The 24,134-nt window shown below is 54.2% G+C and overlaps 1 protein-coding gene across 2 annotated transcripts; it reads left to right on the top strand.

Annotated features, from left to right (window-relative positions):
• The first annotated feature begins 915 nt into the window (after positions 1-915).
• Positions 916-22,533, top strand: TTC22 (tetratricopeptide repeat domain 22). 2 transcript variants are annotated; one of them, XM_059898714.1, is made up of 7 exons: positions 916-1,779; positions 15,245-15,300; positions 15,514-15,629; positions 16,259-16,377; positions 17,620-17,781; positions 20,689-20,841; positions 21,384-22,533. In XM_059898714.1, exons 1-7 carry the CDS (start codon positions 1,213-1,215, stop codon positions 21,927-21,929), a joined length of 1,719 nt encoding a protein of 572 aa, XP_059754697.1. In that variant the 5' UTR covers positions 916-1,212; the 3' UTR covers positions 21,930-22,533. The 2 variants fall into 2 exon arrangements, with proteins under 2 accessions (XP_059754697.1, XP_059754702.1); XM_059898719.1 differs by lacking the exons at positions 15,245-15,300; positions 15,514-15,629; positions 16,259-16,377.
• The last annotated feature ends 1,601 nt before the right edge of the window (positions 22,534-24,134 follow it).

The raw sequence follows: 24,134 nt of genomic DNA, 5'->3' as shown, positions 1-24,134 counted from the left end.
CTGTGCTTCCAATTCAGGGGGCCAGGGTTCCATCCCTGGTGGGGGAACTAGATCCCGCCTGCATGCTGCAACTAAGAAGTCCACATGCCACAACTAAAAAAAAAAAAAAAAAAAAAATCCCACATGCTGCAACTAACACCGGCACAGCCTAAATAAATAAATAAATAAATAAAGTAAATAAATATTTTAAAAAAGAAGAAGTTCAGACCTGCTACAAAATCCAAGTCCTGGAGGACTAGGAGCTTTGCGTCAGGGAGCACAGCCCAATCTTCTGGAGGATAGGGGACTGATGCCAGGCCTGGGGGAAGGCTGGCAAGAGCAAGACAACTGGGCCAGAGGTGGAACGCAGACTGAGTGGGAGCTGATAGTTATCCAGAGTGACGTTTACAAGGTTTACCCACCACACCTACTCTAGCCCTGGGGAGGGAATATCACCCTCATGTCACAGATGAGGAAAGAATAAAGTGTGAAATGATGCAGCGACTCATTCAAGGTCACAGATTATTAGTGATTAGAGCCAGCACCTGGAGCCCCGTCTTTCCACTGGGGCCGACTGCAGGGCAGAGAGGAGGCAGAGAAATCCCAAGTGGGGAAGCCTGATAAATAATGGCCAAAGGAAGAGCTGCAGGAGGGGGCAGGCCCCATTCAGAGGAAGGAGAACACTGAGGGACTGTGGCGGGGATGGGACAGCAGCAGGAGTGAGGGTGGCTTGGGTGCCGGGTTGGAAGGGCCGGGCCCGAGTCTCCTGTTCAGTGAGCTCACGCAGGGTGGAGCAGTGCTCAAGGAGGAAGGGCCTGGCTTTTTGGGGTTCAGCAAACTGGGTTCCAGGCCTGCTGGGGCACACCCAGTTCTGTGACCTGGGCAAGTCCTTTCCCTCGTCTGAGCTTCAGTTTCCTCATCTCCTGAGCGGAGAGAGTAAAAGCACGCCTTTTGCCATGCACCGGGGGTTACACGCCCCGCGTTTGGCACTGCACCTAACAGGCACACCTGGTTGTGCAATGCGGGCGTCTAAAAGCCGCTGAGCAGCGAAACCGTAAACACCCACAGGGCGCTCCCGAGCCGACGCTCTGACCCACCCACCGGCGGGCGGCGCCCCGGGATGGGAGGTGGCTGCGCCCCGGGCCTCTGCGCGCTGACCCTTGCCTCCCGCGCGACACTCGCTTGAGGGGCGCCCCCATCCACGGCAAGGCTCAGGGGAGCCGCGGGGCAGCCATGGCGGAGCCCGAGGCCGCGGCCGAGGAGCTGGACGCCCTCATCGACCACCTGGGCTACCTACCCGGCCACTTCCACCTGGAGATGCAGCTGAACTTCGAGCCGCGCTCGCCGGCCTCGCTCCACGCCCGGGACCTGAAGCTGCAGCGGGACGGCCTGCGGCAGGAGCTGGTGCTGGCGGCTGCCACGCAGCGCCCCGCCGTGCGCCACCTCCTGGGCGCCTTCGCCTTCTACCTGGAGGAGCTGGACGAGGCCCGCGAGAGCTTCCTCCAGGTGGCCCGCGAGGACCCGGGCAACCTCAACGCCTGGGCCAATCTGGCGCACGTGTACGGGCGGCTGGGGCAGGAGGAAGAGGCGGAGGCGTGCGTCGGGCGGCTGGCCGGCCTCATGGGCCTGGCGGGGGACCGCGGGGCCGCCGGGGACACCCCGCTCCGCGCCGCGCGCTGCCTGGCCGAGCAGGGCTACGCGCACGGCTTCGACGTGGGCTGCGCCAGCCCAGAGGAGCGGGCTCGGGTGCTGGAGGCCGGCATCGAGCTCTACGACAAGGCGCTGGGCCACGGGCAGCAGGTGGGTGACCCCTCCCCAGGCTGGGAGGGCTGGGGTCGCGGCCCCTAATGTCTGCAGGGATGCCCCCGGCCTCCAGATTCTCACCGAACCCTGGCTCTTTGGCTTCCGGAATACCGTTCCAGCGTGCCCCTCCCACCTTGAGTCCTAGACCAGGCTTGTAGCTTTTCTCTGCTGGACTAGGGCGTGGACCCACCTCCCAGCGGGTTAGCTTGTGTAAGTTTCTTTGCTGGCAGTACTGCAAACTCAACACACCAACTCATCCCTCTCATCTTGCTCCTCCCAGCAAGTACCTGTCCCTGCACCTGTCCACACCCACCTAAGTATAAGGCACAACTCCACATCCCGCCAGAAACAGGCAGCATTCTTGCCTCCTCTCTCCCCCTCACACACCATAGCCATCCACTCAGACCCCAGATCCTGTCCGCTCCGCCTCCTCATATCTCCAGGGTCTATCCACTCCTCTCCTGCCTCCCCCTGCCAGCCCAGCCTCCATCATTCCCTGCCTGGGTTCCTGCCCTCTGGCCTGACCCTTCTGCCTCCTCCTCCACCCTTGTTGCCACTGTCATGTTACTCAATCTTGCTGGCCATATCCGTCAGCTGTTTACAACCCCCAGTGACTCCCCACTGCCTGGCAGATAAGTCCCAGGCTCTCCGGTGGGCACTGGAGACCCTCCATGACCTTGCTCTCTGCCGTGTTCCCCCTTCCAGCCAGGCTTTTGCCACCGTCTACTTCCCCTTGTTCCCCGTGGGCCAGGTCTCCTTACAGCCCACCTTGCCTCTCTTTCAGCCTCTTTCGGAGGTGCCCTTTGCTCTACCCTTGCCTGGAGGTTCTCCTCGCTCTCAGGCATCCGCTCCACTGACTTTTCCAGGCTGGGTCAGGCATCTCCCCTGGGCTTCCACAGCACTGCTCACACTGTCCATTTACAAGTCTGTCTCCCCACCTCAACCTTGAGATCTTCAAGAGTGGGGACAACACCTGTCTGGTTTACCACTGTAAAGCCAACACCTGGCCAGCGCCTGGACACAGTGGCACTCAGTAAATGCATCTTGAGTGAATGTATGTGTAGCATAGGGTCCGGAGCTAAATAGACAAATGCTAGGTATATTAGTTACCCATTGTTGTATGACAAATATCTTCTGAGACTTAGCAGCTTGAAACAATAAGCACTGATTGTCTCAGAGTTTGTGTGCTCAAGAACCCAGGCATGGTTTAGCTGGGTGCCTCTAGGCTGTGGTCTCATCTGAAGGCTTGCTCAGCTGGGGGCGGTGGGGTGGGAGTCTGCTTCCAAGCTCACACTCATGGCTATTGGGAGAATCAGTTCCTCACTGGCTGTTGGCCAGAGGCCTCCCTCAGGTCCTTGCCACAAGGACATCCTATGACTTTTGCTATATTCTCTTCATTAGAAGCAAGTCACTAGGTCTAGCCTACAGGCAGAGAGAGGGGGTTACACAAGAGCACGATTACCAGGCAGTGGGGATCACTGGGGGCTATCCCAAAGGTTGCCTGCATTGGATGACAGACAAATGATGTAGAGTCATTATCCTCTTGTTACAGAAGAGGAAATCACAGTTCAGAGAGGTACCATGACTTTTCCTTGAAGGCACAGCATAGGCAGGGTTGAGCTGATAATGATGACTATTTGTGATAGTTAAATGACAACAAGCCTTCACACATGGGTAGGATGGCTCCATTCACAAAGCCTCTGCACACCCCCTTGGAGCCTTTTCCACCAAAGCTTATGGCTCCCCCATAAGAGGAAATGTGGAGTCAAGACCTCAGGGAGTGCTGGGTGGGAGGCACAGACTTGACTTAAGGGGAGCAGGGCCGGGTGGAGGTTAAGACGGTAGACTCTGTGTCAGACAGTCCAAGTCCAAATCCCAATTCCCCATGCTCTCACCTCCGACTAGTCTGTAGCATGACTGAGCCTCCCTTTCTATGAAATGGGGATAATAATGGTGCTTGTATCCTAGGATTCCTCATCCGTAAAATGAGGAACAGAGCCTGCACAGAAACAGCAAGATCACAGACGACCCCTGCCTCTCCTGACCTGGGAGAGCCTCCTCCCCGCAAGACTGTGTGCAGCTGTGGCTATCCCCTGGGGCCGAAAGGAACCCAGGTCTCCTGTTTTAGAGCCTGAGCACAAGGCCCTGAATGCCAGCCACCCTCAGTGGAAGGCGTGGCCAGCTTGGTGTATGTTGAGTGTGGTCACAGTCTCAGAGCAGGGCCTGAAAAGCCCTGGGCTGGGAGCCAGGAGTCCTGGGTTCTCATCTCAGCTGCAACCACCCACGGTGGGGCCTTCTCCTGTCTGGGTGGTGGTTTCCCCATCTGTGAAAGGGAGGGAGGGGGGACTGGATGGTCTCTGAGGTCCCTTCCTGCTCTCAGGAGAAGCCTTCCTGGAGGAGGTGAGCAGGGAGGCAAAGTTTTGGGCGTAGGGAAGGAATGGGGGCCGATTCCTCCCTCCCTGCTGCTGGTCTGCCCAGCCACAGTGGGGACCGCACCGTCCCCTTCAGTGACCGCCCAGAGGAGAGAGTGTCAAGCAGGACACTGCCCTGTGCTCCAGGGTGGGAGCTGACTGTCTCAGGTGGGAGGTGGCCTGTGCTGAGTCCTTGGGCCTGGCCCAGCGGCTGCTCCCCAGGTCTGCACAGAGTGTCTGTGGTCAGAACCTCCCCCCAAGTCCCAGGAGAAAGTGGGGGTTTGGAGTTCCCCCATTTCATCATCTGAGGATTAGGAGAGATCATGCTTATAAAGTACCTGGCACAGAGTAGATGCTCAAGAAATAGTCGCAATCAGGATGACAATGATGATTTTGTATAGTTAGAGCAAGAGGCTTGTGTTCAAGCACCCAGGTCGCTTATTATTTTGCTGTGTGACTTTGTACAAGTCACTTTTCATCTCTGGCCTCAGTGTCTGCTTTATAAACATTAAACAGTGATTTCTGCCTCAGTTTACTATGATTATCCAATCAAATCATGGGGTAAAAGTGCCCATAAACTGGTAAATTCTGGGCATGTCTGAGACACACATGCTCAGCATCTTAACATTTATTGAGCACCTACTGTGTGCCAGGCCCTATCGTTAAGAAGTCCTGCCTTTTAGAAGCTCATGGACAAAGGGAAGAGCAAACATTAGTTCCTTCAGTAACTAGTCTTCCCTGAGCCCCCTCTCTGGGAGTGGGGACTAAAGGGGCGTGTCAGAGGTGTGCCTATGACTGGCTGAGGTCACAGGCGTTCATTACATGGCCTGTGCCAGGTGACAATCATCTCTGAGTGCTGTACACCAGAGACCATAGTTTCTGAACCAAAAACAGCACTCCCCCAGAGGCTGACAAGGGAAGTGCACTTCGAGGACATCAGGACCCGTGTTGGAGTCAGCAGGGACCTGGCAAGTCCAGGTCCTGGGGATAGAGTGACAGTAACTGAACTTCAGAGAGGACACACTTCCTTTCAGCACAAGTGACTGAGGGAGGCTTCTGGAAGAGGCAGTAGTGTACTGGCAGGAATGAGAGGAGGGCAATCCCGGCTGGGGCGTGGTATGTGCAAAGGTCCTGTGGTGGGGACTTTAGTGACAACTGAACTGGAGCAGGGGATGAGACCTGGAAAGAGGGCAGCCAGAAGCTTCATGGGGAAAAGCACGTGGTGGCCCTGAGGAACTGCTGATGTGATCTCTGAGGTCTGGTTCCTGCCCTCCTCTCAGCTGCATTTCCTCTAACTTCCCTTGAACCTTACTTCCCAGGGACTCTAAACTTCTCATACTTCTCCAGACATGCTGTGCTGTTTCACAGATGCCTGTGCAGGAACTGTTCCCTCTGCCTAGAAAGCAAACTCCATCCATCAAAACCCAGCTCAAATGTCACCTCCCCCTTGAAAACCTTCCTTCATACAATGCCCACCTTCACACAGTAATACTCATGAACGCTCTTCTCCGGGTGCCTTGCGGACTTCATCTTAGTCCTCACAAGAACCCCCTGATCCCATTTTACAGATGTGGGAACTGAGGCAGAGCAAGGCTAAGTAACCTGTCCAAGACCACAGAGCTAGTAAGTGGCAGTTGAGTTTATGCCACTCTGACTCCAAAGCCTTTGCTCTTTCTGGAGAGGTGGGAGAATTGGGGTGCAATAAGTGTGATACAGATGGCTGGCAGGATGGGGAGGGGAGCCCCCCACACTGGCCATCTCCTGGAAATCTAGGGTGGAAGTGTGGAGAAGTAGAGAGAGGGTTGCCGTGTATCGGGGGTGGTGGGGGGATAGGAAGGATGAGGGCAGAGGTGAAGTCAGCATGGGGTCAGAGAAGGAGGAGTGGGGAGAGTGGAGCAGCCGCTGAGGGACCTCGCGTTGAGAGGGTCACCACCCACAGGAGCACAGCTGGGGGCGGGCGGCCAGGAGTCTGACCCACCCGGTGCTGCAGCTCCAGGAGATTTTCCATCCTGAGGGGGCTGGGACTGTCCCAGGCAGGGAGGAGCCCCCGGAGCTCAAAGAATGAAGAGCAGCCAAAGAACCAATGACGGCTGCTCCTCTGCTAACTAAAATTACAAGAGAAAACATTACAAAAGTTAGTAATTCAGCCCATAATCCAAAAATAAGCAGCGTGTCTGTGTCCGAGTGGATGAGTGTCTGTGCCTTCCCTCTCAGCCCTTCGTTCCCTCCCTTTCCTCATCCTCAAGTTGCAAAAATATGATGAGGCAGATTGCTTTATCCGTCATTCCTCCCCACCCCCATCACCTCTCCACACACGCTCACAGATGGATTCTTGGTGGAGTCTCCAGGCTGAGTGGGTATTAGGAGCAAACACTTTGCAGTTGGACACACTCGGTTAGAATTGTGCCTCCATCACCAGGTGGCTACGGACAAGTCACTTCACATCTCTCTGAGCCTCAGTTTCCTCATCTGCAAGGTGAGATTCTAACATCACCTCGCAGGGTTGCTGTGAGGATTAAGCGAGAGACCGTGAAGGGCTCCAGGCAGAGTGTAGATCATGTTGGGGCCCAGCCCCTCACCTTGCGCACCCTCTGGCCGCCACAGCCCTCAGCTTTGCTCTATAACAGTGGTTTCTGTCTTGCCCCCTAGAGGGTGAGCCCTCTGTCTTGGGCGACCCTCTATCTCTACCTACCACCCCGTGTCTGGAACGGGGTTGGACACCCAAGAGGGGTTTGTGACTGTTGCTAAATTTAATTTGGTTTTTTAGTCTTAAAATCCCCATTATTTTTCTAAAATAAAGTAACTCGAACTTATATTTCTCTAAAAAAGTAATATCTCTGTCCCAAGCTAACTCAATCATTTGAGTTTCTTCCCCTTTTCCTGGAATATTGTGTGGCTTCACACACACACACACACGTACCTTCACACACAGGCACAGGTACACACACATGCAGATCCTTCACCCCTGCTCCTGGCCCAGAGCAGGCTCAGGGTGGTAACAGGTAACAACGGGTGCCATTGATCCAGCCTGTACGCCAGGCACGGAGCTCAGAATGTTACGTTCATTAGCACATTTGATTTTTATTCAAACCTAACAGACACACTGCCACTGGTATTGTGATTTCCTGTTGCACAGAGGACAGAACAGGCCCAGGGAGGGGACTCACCCCAGGTGACTGGGTGCACACGGGCCATCCAGGTTTCACCTGGCCTGCTGGGGTGGGTGGGGATGGACCCAGTGCTGGTAGGCCCAGCAGCCAGCCTCACAGACAAACAAAGGTGCAGGCATTCCACACAGTCGCCTGGCAGGAAGGGCCGACACACACACACACACACACACACACACACACACACACACACACCTGTGCCACCAGCGGGGAGGCCAGCCCCAGGACCTGGGAATTCCTCAAGGAGCTGCCCTCCCAACAGCTCGCCGCCTCCCACATGCCCCCCTCTCTCCTTCAGCCTCCGTTTCTCCCTCTCCCCTTCGTCCCCCAACACCAGACCCTGACAACTCGGGCGCATGGTGCAGGCAGATGCGCTGCTGGGACCGAGGTCAGAGCGTTGGTGTGGGAATCTGCAGGCTGCAGGGACGCCCTGGGTGACCTGGGCTGGCTGTGTAACCTCTCTGAGGGTCCATGTCTCCCTCTGTGAAATGCGGACAGTGGTACCAGCCTGGCAGGGGTGTGGGAGGAGGAACTGGGGTCACGGAGGGAAGACCCAGCCCCAGCGAGGTTTGATGGACGCGTCCTTCTCATCCTCATCCCCTGATGGGGCTGCCAGGACTCCTAAGTGAGCCCCCGCCCTCCTTCTGCTTCCTCCCGCTTCCGCCTGCCCCTTCCTGAGCTCGCCCTCAGCCCAGCTCAGCCCAGAACCAACTTTGGGAAAAGAACAATGACATCGGGGAAGACCCCACTCGGAGCCAGGGGTCAGGATTTGGGTTCCTGCCTCAGCCCTGCCCCGACTGGCTGTGGGACAGTGGGCAAGTCCTCTGTGGACGGTGGTCATTTCCTCCTCTGTCACTGGACTAAGGTGGTGGCCAGGGTGATTTCAGGGACAAGAAGGACTTTGATAGTAGAGAAGTGGGGGAAGGAATGAACCTCCTGGCAGAAGAAAACACATAAACACACAGAGGGAGGTAGGAAACCACAGCTTGGGGAATGTCAGGCATGGTGTTTTGAGGACTTTAGAGTTGATCTCCAACTTTTGAGATCATGGGCAGGGTTTCTCCTCCCATGGTGCTTGCAAACACACACACACACACACAACTCCACAAATCTGAGTGGTTTGATTTGGATGACGCTGGACGATGAGTCAGGGACTGTGCACTTGTGTGCTTTTCACAGATTATCTCACTTGCTCCTCCTAGAAATGCTGGTGAATCAGAACTGTTATTAACCCCATTCTACAGATGAGCAAACTGAGGCTCAGAGAGCTGTAGCAACTTGCTCAAGGGCACACAGCCATGAGTGGCTGGCTGGAACTGAACTCGGTTCTCTCCGACATAAAGCCCAGGCTGAGGGACAGCTTTCCTGATACTCTAGCCCCAGCCTTCTGATGGCCTCGGTGCTGCTCACATTTGCATAACAGCACCTTCTGAATTTGCTGCTGGCTTCTTTCCCTCCACACCTGGCAATTTTGGGAACTGGGTCTCCCCTCCTTATTGATACAGGACCCCAGAGCCAAAGTTGCCTGTAGCATCATCTGACCCAACTGCCTTCTTTACAGGAGGAAAGATAGAGTGTGTTAAGGGTGCACACAGCCCGGACCCACGGGAGGGGCTGAAAAAATGCAGGACTTCTTCAGACCTACCCGGTGCCAGAGCTGGATTTGTACCCAGGACTGGACAGGGTCCCTTTTCTCTAGGGACCATGGAATAGAGAAGTGGCTCTACTCAGTCCTGCGAGTCTGTGGAACCAGTGCAAAGCAAAGCAGGCTCACAGAGTCTGCGTCTGCGTGACAGATCTAGGACCAGAAAGGGGGCGACAATGGGGAGCTGCAGTCGATCTGCTCCACTCTTAAAATCCACAAAGACCATGCAGGGAACCCAGCCAGGGCTGAATAGGTGACTCACCTCCATGGCACAGCACCCATCCCCCCAATCCCCTCTGCGCAGTCGCACTGATCACTCCCACCCATGTGCCTGTGACACAGGCAAACCCAGTGGATCATCCCTGCTTATAGATGCGGAAGCTGAGGCCCAGGCTGGGCCAGCGGACTTTCACGGAATCCTGGGGGAGGTAGAGGCAGGGGTGGGACTCCAATCTCAACCCTCTGTTTACTCCCCACCCCCACCGAGGCAGGAGCTGGATGAGGAGAAGCCCCTGCCCAGCCTCTCTGGGGCAGACCCCCAGGGGTGCCAGGCCAGCCAGGTGGGCTGGGGCTGGGTCTCCGCGTGCAGAGCCCGAGGCTGCTCTGTGTCATCACAGAGGACATTCCAGTTGAGCAGGAAGAGCATAGTCCTGAGGCCTGCCACCTGGTGACTTTTATTTCTGCAGCGTCAGCCTTCACAGACAGGGTCAGCCTGATGAGGTGGAAAGAACAGGGGCCCTGGAGGGAGGCAGATCTGAACTTGAATCCTGGCACCTCCCCCTGGGCTGTGGGGCTGGCCGGGTGGCTTTTCTCTTAGCCTCTGTTTCCTCGCCTGTAAAAGAAGGAGGATGCATTACACCTTCTCGGGCTGCTGTGTGGGTGGATTCAGTGCCACGATGCACGAAAGTGCCCAGTGGGCAGTTGATGGTTGAGAAATGTTCATTCTCTTTCCTCCTTCTCATCCCCCCTCCCCTGAAAGGGAATCAGTCAGCTCTCAGGAACTGACTCAAACACAGAATACAACGTCCACAGGGGCAATGTTTAAACTGCAAGGCAAACATTTTCCTTAAGAACCAATAAGGTCTCTGTATAGCCTATGCAGACACATATAGATTCATAAACCATTAGCATATTGAGATCTTCCGTTGAAATCCTCTAAAATAGCTAAGCCCTGCAACATTTCCTTCTGTGGGGACCACCTATTGAAGTAAATGGAGTAGCCAGCTGAGACCCATCCTTACATCTGCCAAGTTAACACAAACCTGCTCTGTAATGTCTAATCCTAATCCTCATATTCTCTGCAGGTACTGCCAGATCACCCACCTTTGTCAATTACCCACCCAGCTGTAGCAGCTTGGATCTTCAGGCTTCCAGAGGATCACAGCTGCTGATCCTTTTGCTCATTTAAAAAGAGATGCACTGGCCTGCCATTTTCACCTGGTTCTCTGCAGTGCTAGACTCTAGTGCAGTGGTTCCATCAAATTCCCAGGTGCTGCTGATGCTGCTGGTCGGGGGACCCCACTTCGAGGACCACTCGTCTGGGGTAGTCAGGTGCAGGAACTCTGGAGCTAAGCTGCTGGGTTGCCAGCTCTGCTACCTTCTAGCTATGCCACTCTGGGCCACAGGTGCCTCTTCTGTAAAACTGGGATAATCGTAGTCCCTACCTCCTAGGTAACCCCGGAGTTAACACATGTAAATTATGTGCCTGGTGCATAGTAAGTGCTCAATAAAATGCACTATTATTAGTATAGCTAAAAAAGCAGCATTTCCAGGTTTCAGTCCAGGCTTTCACAGTGGCTGTGTGTCTTTGAGGATGTCTTCTCACCTCAGTGTTCCCATCTGTACTAGGGGGGTGATGATAACCCACTCTACATTCCACAAAGGGCTTTCTGAGGATCATGTGGCATCGGTGTGAGTGCACTTTGTAAATGGTAAGCACTGTACAAACACTTGCAGCAAGGTGTTGTGGGAGTAACATGCACTTGAAGTCAGAGACCTGGCCTGAAATACCAGGTGAAGTAGGCACATCTCTGCCTCTTTGAGCCTCGGTTTCCCCATCTCTATAATGAGGGAAATACCGGTGAGGGCCTCGGAGGAGCTGGGAGATGTCCTGAGAACCCCTTGCCTGAAGTCTATGCCTCACTCCCACACTCAGCTAGTATCAGGATCTCTGGGGCTAAGCTGCTGGGTTCCCAGCTACTTAAGGGCAGTGCTGGTGCCTGGGCCTTGCCAGCTTGAAGCCTCGGCGGGCTCACGCTCTGGCCAGTGCCCCCTCATAGACCCCAGAACCCCCAGCTCATGGGGTCCTGATGAGGATGAACAAGAGAAAAGGTGGGGTGTCCTGCCAAAGCCCACACAGGGAGGCCCTCAGTCAATATTCCTCTCCTGGCAGAGGTCCTGTCAGCCCCTCCCAGGCTGCCTCCAAATATATTGCCTCTGGGAGCCATCAACTCTGGAAGTGAATTCCTTGCAGCCATAAAAGGTTTCACAGCAACTTCATTCTCCAGGAGAGAGGAGGGGAGGGGGCAGTCAGAGGCCTGTTTAATTTAATTTAACATACCGTGGCTTGCCAGGTTGCCCCTGGTAACAGCTTCAGCTGCTGCTTCAGTTACAACTAGAAGGATTTTTAAAGAGACAGCCCATTTTAGGACCAGAATTGCACAGCAAAATGAATGGTCTCTCTCTACTAGCTCCATCACAGGGATGGAGGATTGGAACACAAGCACAGTGAGGCTTCAAACTAGGTCTGTTTATACCATTAACTCCATTCCTGATTTGCAACCCCATAAGCCCTCCTGCAAATGTTACTCTTAAGTGGGATCTGAGGAGGGGCTACATTTGGGATTTGTCATAGAGATGTCACTCAGCTAGCTACTTCTCTGAAAATCAGTTTTAGTCTTCAAGTAGAAGGGAAGGAGGAGAGTTAACCTTTAGGAGTTGCCCCTGCAATTTAGGCACTCTGCCACCAGGTGGTAGTATTGCTTACTTAGTGCAAACCATAACCAGACTTGACTTACTCAATACTATCAGAATGGTGGTGAAACCACTGGGTTTTAAGTCCTGATACTAACCAGTGTGTGACCCTGAGCAAGCTGCTTCACCTCTGTGGTCTCTGTTCTCAGAGACATAATAAGGGGATTGATTGATCAAGATAACTGAGTGCTGTGGACAAGGCTTCGGGCTAGGACTAGGAAGGCATGAGTTTATGTCCCAGCTCTGTCATGTACTAACTGTGTGATTTGGACACATAACTTAATTTCTTGCATCTTGAGTACCAAACAAGAAAGTGGCTACGAACCAGGGAGAGCCCTGAGGACAACACACTGCTCTTCAACACTGGGGACCTGTGGACCTCACAGGGCATGTGAGGCCCTAGGAGCACAGTGGGGGGTGGAGAGGTGGAGAGTGGGGTGAGGCAGGATAGCCCCGGACTCCAGAGCCTGAGACCTCGATGCCCCACCTAAAACTGAAATAGGGCAAAGCAGCCTCCCAGACACACCTAACCCTGCACGTTTCTAACCCAAACCAGGAGAAAGGGGGCAAACGTTTATGGAGATTTATGGGCACGGTCTCCAGGCTGGTCACTGCCTCACAGTGCCCCTTTGCAGATAAGGACACAGCCTCTGAGGGGTAACACATCCACCCAGGGTCACCCCCCTCTTGTGGCCAGACCTGTTGGCCACCCGAGCCTCTGCTCTCCGCACTGCAGCCCTCCCCTAGTCTAGGATACCTGCTGTCACTTGTGGTCACATCTCCTTGTCAGGAGCCTGAAAGGGGGAGCAAGTTCTGTGTCTCCGCACCATGACTCAGTCTGGCCAACCTCAAAGCAGGCATGGGGACAGAGGTCACGAGATCACAGCCACAGGCAACCAGGGAGACTGAGGCAACCAGGGAGACGTGCCTTTGGTCCTTCACACAGACAGGTGCTGACATTATGTCAAGGTCCTGGACCAGCTTGGCCCACAGTAGGTGCCCCATGAATCTGAGTCCCCTTCCCATGTCCCAGGTCCCGTGCAGGTGCAGCAGGTAAGGTCATCTGGCAGCCCATCCAGCTTTTTGCTTTGGCCAATGTTCTCCATTGTGCTCTCAAGGATGCCCTTTAATCCTTGGGTCCCGCCACTGTCCCCTCCAGACAGCCCTGTTCCCAGCCAAGCCCCCATACACGTATTTCAACCTAAGTAACAGGATAATTCTTCAAGGTGATATGGATGCAAAAACACACCGGATCCTGGCACTCCCCACCTCTAACCCCTTCTGTGCCTCCCCATTGCCTTGCAGATGACTTCCAGGTCCTGAGCCTGACACTCAAGGGCCCCTCCTGATGTCCCCCTGCTGGCTCATCCCCTCGCCCCTTACAACTGGGGTTCTAGCTGCTCCGGGCTGCATGCAGCCCCCAACACACCTGCTCGCTCATCACTGAGGTTTTGCACGTGATGTGCCCTCCATCTGATGCCCTCTCTCACCGTATCCACCTGGTTGGTTCCTACTTGTCCCTGAGAACCCTGCTCCAGCACGTCCTCCTCTAGGAGTCTTGGGGGTCCCCCTGGATCATGTAGGAAACCTCTGCCCATAGCCCCTGGTGTTCCTTTTGCTCTAATTTTGTCTTTGGTCTGGCTTTCCTGCCAGACCTGGCTTGGGTCAGGGTTCAAGACACTCCCCTACAGGCAATCACACTGCTCACTGAGATCTACTCACAGGTCCCCCTTCCTCTCTTCCTCCGAACCATCCAAGGCCACCCCAGAGCAGCCGCAGCCTAACTTGGCAACGTTAGCTCCCGCCACACCCCAGTCATACTCACCGTGCCCCATGCTCCCCAGCTGCCCACTCGTGTCTGTGCTGAGCCTCCCATCTGGAATGCCCTTGTCCCCCACCTCACCCTCTCAAATACCACTGCTATTCAAGGCCCACCTTACAGCCCATCCTCTATGAGACCTTCTCAGAGTCTTCTGGCTGGAAGTGGCCTCTTCATCCTGCTGCATTTGTCTGCATCCCCCTCTCAGCCTTGATCAAACCCTGCTTCATATTATAGTTATTGGTAAGCCAGTGTAATGAGGGGAGCAAGGGCTTTGGAGACTAACGAATGGGGTTCAAATCCCAGCTCTGACACTTGCATGCTGTGTGACCTTGGGCAAGTCATTTTGCCTCTCTGAACTTCAATATGTGCCTCTGTAAAATGGGGATGACGCCTACCTCATAGGTTGTTGTGAGATTGAGATGATGAGTGTCAGGATCCTGGCACATGGCAGGCGCTCCTTCAAACCCCATTATTTATGGTCTCCCCAACCGGGTTGTGAGCCCATTTGGGCCAGGGTGCAGGTCCCATTCAGTGCCACAGCTCCATAGCACCCAACACATCATAGCTGGGCCTCACACCATAGATGCCTCACACCATAGAAATGCTGGCTGGACTGAATGCTTCATCCTAGCTGCTGAGGGTGGGGTGGAGGGATAATAGGGGCCCGGAGCTGAGACGGCCCCTGCGGATGGCGGGTGGTGAGTGCAGAATGGAGCCTGGAGATCAACCACAGGAGATGAATGTGGAGGGAGGGGCTGGAGCCTGAGGCAGAGCTGCTGATATGCACTGGGGGTTTTATTGGTTTTCATTAAAATTCCTTCCCAAGGCAGGAGCAGCTACTCCCATAAATAACGTCATAAATATTTTATCTGGTGCCCAAGTCAGTCTAAATGCACAGCAAAGTTGGCAAGAAAAACAATGGGAAAACAGTTCAGGGTGGGGTCCTGGGCTTGAGCTGAACTCACTCACATGCCCAAAGGGGCTTTCTCAGGAAGGTGGAAGCTGAGGGATGGCGCCAAAGGGGAGAAGCGGGGTGGGGGGGGGGGGAAGGTGACTGGTGGAGTATGGGCCCTGCGGCAAGGGTGGATCCAGGGCACAGGTCGGGGAGCCAAGGGGGAGGGGAGCTTAGCCTGGAAGGCAAGACGCCAAGGGGGAGGGGAGCTTAGCCTGGAAGGCAAGATGGGAGGGAAGGAAATGGATGCCACACCTGCTCTGTGATGGACACCTTGCTCGGGGCATTCACACAGGTCATCTTGTCAAATCCTCTGTGGTCACAGAAGTGAAGTGACTCACCCAAGGTCACCCAGCCAGCCAGTGGCAGAGCCAGGACTATGACCAAGAGTGTACTTGCTGCTTCTCAGGGTTCAGGGAAAGCATGGGAGTCTATGAACAATGTCCCAAATGCTTCAACAGCAGCAGCACAAGCCATTCTCTGCTTCCCTAGATCCCGAAGGAGGAAAAAAGGGGCTGGTACTTCACCATGGCAACGCTCTTCATCAGGTCAGGCTATGGATTGGGGATGGGATGGTGGGGAGGGACGGGGAGACATGGGGCCTGGAAGCCAGGGGAGAAATGGCTGAGCCCATCTGCATGGCAAGGGCTCCCCGAGTTCCCCTCCCTGCCCACCATCCCATCCCCGCGAGGGGAGGACTCGCGGCACCCTGGGGACGGCTGGGAGGGTGCTGACCAGCCGCGTCCCCTTCTCTGCCACAGGTTAGATGGCATCTTCCTGGAGCTGGGCAGCGAGGAGCAGAAGAGGTTGCCGGCCTTCAACCGCACGCTGGCCCTGCTCCGGCAAGTCCTCAAGTCCTCGGAGCCCCACCACCAAGGCAGGACCCGTGGGCACGGGTGGGAGAGGAGCCTCTGCCCCATCCTCCCTGCACCCGCCACCAGCCCTGCCGGTCTTGTCACTGTCCCCACCTCTAGCACTGTTTCACTGTCCCTCACCCTCTGTCTCATCCACTCCCTTATTCACCTCAGGGAGCTCGCACACCTCGCACAGGTGAACGGGCGCCTGCAGATCACTCCAGGTGCACGTGTCCAGGCCTGTCTGTGACCGAAAGTGTAAGAGACAGAGTTCTCGCCATTGCAGCCTCTTATCCCCATTTTGTGGTGGGGGGAAGGAAGGCTGTTCTGCAGGGGAGTTGAGTCATTTTTCCACAGGGACCAGAACTCCAGAGCTGGGGAGAGCTGGAGTCAGAGAGCGGGGTGTCCCGCGTGACACAGTAAACACAGAACAAGCACTGAAACTGTTCTTCCCTCCACTCACACGTCCCTCTCCCCACCGTTGTTTCTCTCGGTCCCTGGGTGGCCCACAGTGATTTCATGCCACTTCCCCTCCCTTTGTCTTCCTGGGGGCTAACACCTGGGGTGGCACTGGCCCCCTGCCTCCTTGTGGCTCCCCTCCCTCTCTCCACCCCGCTGCTGCCTGAGACCCCTCTCCCGGCCTCACCCCCAGCTCTGGCCTGGTGCTACCTCGGGATGCTGCTGGAGAGGAAGGACACCTTCTCCATCACCCCCATGGGCGTCCATGACTGCGGGTTTTCAGGGACCGACCCCCTGGACTGCTTTGGCAAGGTATGTGCCCCCGGCCACAGAAGCTCTCCGAACCCGGACTGAGCCTGACACCTCAGCCTCCTCTCCCGGAACCCACTGCTTCTCTGGGTGTCATCCCTACCTCCCTGCCTTACTCAGGAAGTGCCCTTACTCCAGACCTTTCTCTCCATCCCAAACAAAGCCAAAGTGCTCCCTTGTCCTCTTGGCCTATGAGTCAGACCCTCTCCATTTCTCCAGGCCTGTCTTCTAAGCTAGTCATGATTTCCCAGATATACCCTCAGGCTTTTCCCCTTCACACCCCCGGGGAAAAGTGGAAAGAAGATGAGGTTAGCTGGGGTCTGGATGCCAGCTCTGCCCATAGGCCCTGTGACCCCAAAACAAGTCACTTCCATCTCCGAACCTCCTTATCTGTTAATTATGTGATCTGTCCACCATCTAGGATATTGAGAGACTGAAAGGAGGTAGTGGATGAAACTTCACTGTAAACTGTAAAGTGCTGTTCAAGCCTTATTCTTGGCACCTCGTTTCTGTGGCAGTTTCCACACTTAGCTCAGTTTTTGAAGACATTCCTGGAGGCCAGGCACCCTGTGATTTTCGTTCCCCTTGCGGTCAGCACGACGCTCTGCCCGGGGCACGTTCCTAGCATTTGCTGGTCAGTAATGAGCAATTTCTTGGTGAGAGATCTTAGTGAGAGCAGAGCATAAACACTGGTTCACGTATGTTCCGAGAGTTGTGTCCAATTTAACGCATTGCCTTTGCCCCTCCTTGGGAACCTACTCTGTGCCGGGCACAGAGGTGGACAGATGGGGCCCCTGCCCTGTAGGAGTTCACCGTCTCAGGGGCAGCAACAAACACAAGGCAGGCAGCTGTCAGTAACAATATTGGGGTGGTGGTGGGAGAAGTGCTGTGCCCAGCTAGAAACACTGTGTGAGTCTGGGGCAGGTAGAGGCTGATTCTGGCCCCTCCCCCTACCTGCCCCAGGAAAATGGGGGAGCACACAGCGACGTGTCTGAGGAAGAGGGGTTTGCCTGGGGTCTGGAGGGATTCACTGGACATGTCTCGTGAACATGGCAGAGAGCATGGCAGCGAGTCAGGCTCTCAGGAGTTGAGTGCCAGTGAGCTGTGCCCAAAGTGTTGGGTCCCACGATGTGGTGGCTATGAGGAATAAGATCTTTGGGGTGATATGGCTCTACTGAGAGAAGGGGTTCCAGTTCTGGCAAACAGCCAGACAAATGGTTTGTTCTTACCTCCTCCCTTACCCAGGCCATTGAGATTGCCAAGGACAAACCCCCCATCCTGAATCACCTGGCCAAAATCTTCCACTTCCTCGGAAAGCAGGATATGGCCATTGGTACCTGCAACATGGCCCTGGACATCCTACGAGATCCGGAGCTCAACTGGCAGGCGTATTGCACAAGGGCCAAGGTGAGTCTACCTGCAGCTCCACCCCATCCTGCCATCCAGAATCAGAGAACAAGGGCCAAGACCCTGTGGCCAGAGCCCAGGGGTCAGGGAGCCTTCATGGTGGAAGGGAGCTTAGGTGTCACCAAGGCTCACAGTTTGTGTTCTCTAAGATTGTTGAGTGAGAGAATGAAGGAGCTTCCCACCCACTGCTCATCCCTTCTGCAATGACCTGGCCAACAACCTGCCAGCCTCCTCTTTGATTAGAACCTTAGGCAGTCATACTGACCTGGGTGGAATTCTGGCCTCTCCACTCATCACTGTGGGACTTGGGGCAAGCCACTTACCCCTCCAAACCTCCATTCCCAAATCTGGAAGATACGGATAATAACATCTATCTTAAAAAAGGTTGTCAGAAGACTAAGTGAAGTAACATCTAAAGCAGGTGCCTGGAGCATGGGAGGTGCTTGTGAAAGGCAGAGGGTATATTGGAGGAAGTCTGATGTCATAGATCAGAGCTCTGGCTCTCAACACCGCTGGCCTTGGTTCAAATCCCACAGCACCGCTTACACGCTACAGGACTGTAGACAGAATACTCTTGCCCAAAGTCCGAGCCCCAGTTTCTTCTTCTATAGACTGGAGGTGATTGTACCTGCCTCACAGAGTTGTTATGAGAATTAAATTAGACTCTTGTGTAAAACTCAGTACTGACCACATAGTAAGAGTTCATAAGTGGTTGAGCAGTATTATTAGGTATATTTTTAACTGGCTCACTGTCGCTTGAGGCAGTCCACTATGGTCACTGAGCTCTGCAGATTACTCATTTAACTGAGAGCTGCCTGCCTCTGGCTTCCCCCTACTGGTCCCAGATCTGCCCTTTGGAGCCCCTACAGAACCCATCTGCTTGGGGGCAAAGAGCTGGAGCTCTGAGTTCACTTTGCTCCAGGCTGGACAGCCTTCTCCACTACCTTTCATGGGACATGATGGCGAATCTGCTCCCTTGGTCTTGGTCTGTATGACATAATCATTTTGCCAGCAGGTACTAGACAGTCAGTTCCTTCATGGCAGTTGATGTGGTCATTATCAATAGTAGTGATATTACTCATGATTGATAGTAAATAATAACACCTTTCTATAACACTCTGCATTTCACCCAGCACTTTCATATTCATGGCCTGATTGAATTCTCGCACGATCCTGTGAGAGGCCAAACGTGTGTCATTTTACTAATGAGGCAACAGAGAGGCAGTGACCTTCCCAGGGTCCTGCATTCCATTAGTGGGAATCCAAACCTCACTCTCCTCACTCCATCACAGGTTGGCCTGTAGCGTATGCTCGCTGTCTCCCTGTAGCTCCAAAGATCACACTTACTACTCAGGTGACCAGACTGGCACCAGGATGGAGGCAGGGGACAGTGAGGAGGAAGGAACAGAAGGGACGGGAACTCATCTGTGTAAAAGCCTTAGTCCCTGCTGTGACCCTAAGGCCCTACCTGGCCCATGACCTTGACCCACCCTGGCTCAGCTCCCTCCCTCCCTCCCAGCCACCCTGGGGTCCTTGCAGTTCCTGAGGCACGATCTTGCCTCAGGGCCTCTGCCTAGAATGCTCTTCTCCCAAATATCCAGTTGGCTTCCTCCCTCACTTCCTGGAGGGCTTGAAGAAAAGGCAGCTGCTAGCGGCTATCTTCTTGAAAATGTCAGCTTCTCACCAACACTTTGTGTCCTCCTGTCTTGGTTTGTTTTTCTTTTTTAGCATTTATCACTCCCTAACATACTATTTGCTGATTTATCATGTTTATTGTCTCTCCCCCCAGTTGAAATACATTCTCCACGAGGGCAGGGAATTTTGTCATTTTGCTCTCTGCTATATATCCTCAGTGCCCGGAACGTAGCAGGCTCTTGATGAATATTTGTTGAAGGAATGAATGAATGAACTGAGCACCTACCATGTGCTAGGTCCTGGCTAGAACATATTCTCTCTATTGTCATGGTAACTCTCCAAGGAAGATCTTAGTGTACTGATTTTTCAGATGTGGAAAATGAGGCTCACAGAGGTCAAGCTAATAAAGAGGGGGAGGGGCTGGAATTCAGCCAAGTTCAACTGGCTTGAAAGCCAGAGCTTCCCACTCCCACCCCACCCCCACCTCATGAAGCTGTCTTAGAACCAGAGCCCGCCAATGGCTATAAAGCATTAATACCTTCAACGACAATGACCCCCTTTTTCCTACTTCCTCCTTCTCCACCCCTTCCATACCCCTCCTGAACCTCTAGATTTTCTAAATGCTCCAAATAGATGTGGGGAAAAAGGGAGGAAGTGATGATGAAAGCAAGGGTCTGGAATCATTTGTAATTTGATGCTTGTAAGCTGGGGCCACCTGCCATTCTTCCCACACTACTTGCTTACACAGTCTCTCACAAAATCGGTGCTGCCATCCCATCTCAAATAACCCCCTCCCCTAGTCACCTCTATCCCATCACCCTGTTTATTTTTCATAGCACTTGTCACCACTTGAAGTGGTACCATGTACTTGTTTATGATCATCTCCCCTACTAGAACGTTCTGCCAGGGCAGGGACCTCCTCTGTCTTATCACCACTGTACCCCAGTACCTAGCACAGTGCCTGGCATATGGTGGGCACTCAATACATATTTGTTGAATGAATGAGTGAATGAATGAATGGCTCTTACTTCATCCAACGCCCTTCATTGTACAGAGAGGGGTCAGTGTACTAAGGCCCAGAAAGAGGAGTGGCTAGCCCAAGCTGGCACAGGACTAGGACCTCGGACTCCCGAGTTCCAGTCACAGGGGCTTTCCACTGCACCACAGAATCTGCCTGAGTTGCTGTTAAGAAAAAAAACTTTATTTAGGCTAGAAAAGAGGGCAAGGGTCCTTGCTTGGAGCATCTTCCCTGAGCTGACTCTCTGTGGGCAGATCCACGTCAGAGCCTACCTGCATGACCTGGAGCGAAGCAAGATGGGGCTTGGGGGCATGCCTGACAGGAACCACCTGGCCTGCGCCAAGGCCGACCTCGAGGAAGTGGTCAAGGTGTGCCCAGGCCTCAAGACCTACCTGGACATCGGCCAGGTAAGGTAGCCTCTTGGCTAAGGTAGCCAATAGCTGACTAAAAACCTATTAACTCTCTGCCAGGCCAGGCCTGGGCACTGAGAACACAGGGAGGAACACAGGGCATCCCCAGGCCTGATAACAGTACCTGCCTCCTACTGCATTGGTGAGGATTATAGGAGATGATGCACCTACAGCGTTCAGAACAGGGCCCAGTTCTTTCTAAGCACTCAGAAAGTGTGGGCCATTATTCTGTATCCTTCTGTGCCTTCCGTGCGCACGGAATGACTACCAGAGGTCACAGTATCTTATGTATGAGAACACTGAGGCCCAGAGATTGCCCCGCTCAAGGTTATATGGCCAAGAGCGCTGGGGCTGGAACTGGAATCAGAGTACTGTCTCCTTTGCCAGGAGAGGGGCACCAAAATTTGCGATGAATAATTGTCGAGGGAGGGAGGGTGGGAATGAATGCGTGGAATTTTTAAAACAGCAAGTGTGGGAATGGAATGAACGGGGAGCAGCGACGGCAGGGGAGAAAGGCTCACCCGAAGCCCCCACCCCAGGTCTACTACTACATGGGCGTGGACGCTGTGCAGGAGCTGCTGGCGGTGGACGAGGCGGCGCTGAACCAGGCGCTGGTCTTCCTGGCCAAGGCCGGCGAGTCGGAGCTGGGCGCCACGCTGCCCGAGCTGCAGCTGTTGCGCGGCAAGTGCCTGCGCATCAAAGGCGAGGAGGCCAACGCGGTGGCCTGCTTCAAGCGCGCCGTGGAGCTGGACGACGCGGGCTCCAGCCACACCGAGGCCTTCGGCTGCCTGCTCGAGGCCCTGATGGCGCAGTGGAGCCAGGCGCAGCTCAGCGACGGCGAGCTGGGCAGCGAGGTGGACGCGTGGCTGCGCTGCGCCCAGGACAAGTACCCGGCGGCGCGCCTGCGCCAGGAGCTGCAGCGCGTGTGGCGCGGCCACACGGGCGAGGTGCTGGGGCTGGCCCGGGCCTTAGTGGCGCAGGGACGGCCGGCGCTGGTGCGGCTGCTCTTCGAGACCATGGCGCGCGAGGGCGAGGGCACTGGCCCATGGCGGGGCCGCCGCGCGTTCTCCTTCGGAGGTCCCTGAGGCCCCGCCCCGTTGAGGCCCCGCCCACAAGTGATTGGACCTGGTCGGGGCGCTGCCCACCGGCTTTCACTGCCGTAAGCTGGCGGGTCCTGGGACCCCGTCAGATTCTCTTTCGGGAATTGGAATGGAAACGTTGGGACCCTAGGACGGTTTGACGTGCCCACGGAGGCAAAAAGGCCTGATTCAGCTGGGGCAGACGCGAGGGGCTGCTGGGAAACTGTCAACTGAAAGACCAAATTGTACAAATATGCAGAAAAAATAATATGGAGCCTCCCAAGAGATACAGAAGATAATTGCCTTCATTTTGGTGGCTTTCTGGTACCCAAGAGCCTGTCTTTGGATTCCGTGAGCCACGCTCTATCCTTATAATAAAGCCCCCTTTACTTAGGTTGACTGGAGTAGGTCTCAGGTCCTGCCTCCAGAGAAGCCGTGGCTAGAGAAGAGGGCACAGCTGCCAAGGAGCAGGTAAGGGAAGGGCGGTAGTCTACATCTGGCTGCTCAGGGCTCTTTCCTGCCTCTCTAGCAGCCTTCCAGCAGGCCTCATCCTTGGCCAGCTTGGTCTGAAAGGCCCTCAAACTCCCTGAAATAAAGCCCATCAGTAGTACCTTTGCTTGACTTCTCTGTTCTTGGGGGGAAAGTAGGGGCCCCACCCACGGAAGTGCCAACTGCCCCCAACCTCAAACCTTCTACAAAAGAGTGAAGAAAATCTTGGAGTTTTACACTCTTGGAATCATAGTCATAGAATCTTAGACGTGGAATTTTATTGTCAAAGACTTAGGCTCTGATTGCCAGCAAATCTTAGAACGGCCAAGCTGGATTCTTGTGGTCCTACTTACTTACAAGAGCTAATTTAACCTAAAATTCCAGATCAAGTTCTTTCCAGACTGCAAGAATGCTGGTTGTACGTAACTGCAATGGCAAGACCCCCCCTTAATGGTTTGTGATTTATTTTACACTTTTCCCCTTTTTTAAAAAAATGTTATACTCACTGCTTTGTTCATTTTCCTGATGCTCAGACTGTACCAAGGATAGGCCAGCACCCCTGCATCGCTTCTCATGTCCCCAGTGACAGATGGAGAACAGACCGAAAAGTGCAATCCCTAGAGATCACGCACCCCGATCTCTCTTTGTGCACATAGGAAGACTGAGAGCCCTGGAAGGGAAGTAGCTTGCTCAAAGTCACACTTCCTAGCCTCCCCACCCCTCCAACTTACTCTCAGCATTTTTCAGGTTTGGAAAAATACTAATAAACCGATAACACTAAAGTATTAAGTGTTTATGTGTTAAGGGTTTATGTGTCACCTGTCACCTGGGGCACTCTGATATCCATTGGGATAATGCTGTCGTTCCAGGCACCTGTGAAATCCAGACAGTGAGGCCACCCTAAGGCCCCTGAATTCCACCTCAGGGCTCATCATGGCTCACCACTTCAGGTGGTGACTTTCTTTCCCTCCTTCCTTCCTCTCATCTCCATTGCAGGAGAGTGCAGGAGGTGACTGGACAGCAGGCCGCACACACAGCCCTGTCCACTTCTCCCCCATCCCTTCTCCACCCACGGCTGTGACCTGCGACCTTCCCTAGGACAGGAACCCATCTCTCTCTTCTCCTGCTTCCCCAGGCAGACAAACTGAATTCAAGGTGGTTTACTGGCAAAGTTGGGAAGTTGGTGAGGTTTGTCCCTTCCCCAGGCTTCCCAGTTTGTTTCCTTCCTCGCTTTTCCTGTCCTCAAGGTCATGCATTTCTCCCTCCATTGCCTCCTCCTCCTGCCAAACCTTTTCAATAAAGCTTCTTTCTGATAATCTCATTCACAGAATCGTATAAATGACTAACAAACGCCCACTAGAGCTTCTGTCAGGGGTACTGACAGAAGCCAACAAGAGAAAAGAAACCCCATTTCTGGGACTGCCTCTTGTGTGCAATACACTTCATACATGTAAACTCATGCAGTTTTCTCACCAGCCTTGAAGGGTAGGCATCATGATCCTTATTACAGATGAGGACATTGAGACACTGAACAAGGTCACATATAAGCATGGGAAGAACCAGACTTTGAACCAGACCTGCCCCATGTGTGCTGTCTCCTGGGACACAGCCCTTCCTGGGAGATGTGTCATGCGTAGTCTAGAGTTGGGCCTGTGATCCCCAACACAACCTGTCACTACCCTGCTCCCTCCCCACAGTGTACTAGTCTCCCTGCTCGAAAAC

Source organism: Balaenoptera ricei, chromosome 1, assembly GCF_028023285.1.
Source record: "Balaenoptera ricei isolate mBalRic1 chromosome 1, mBalRic1.hap2, whole genome shotgun sequence".
NCBI lineage: Eukaryota > Metazoa > Chordata > Mammalia > Artiodactyla > Balaenopteridae > Balaenoptera > Balaenoptera ricei.
Note: the sequence above shows the minus strand (reverse complement) of the source record. Positions and strands in the feature narration are given on the sequence as shown.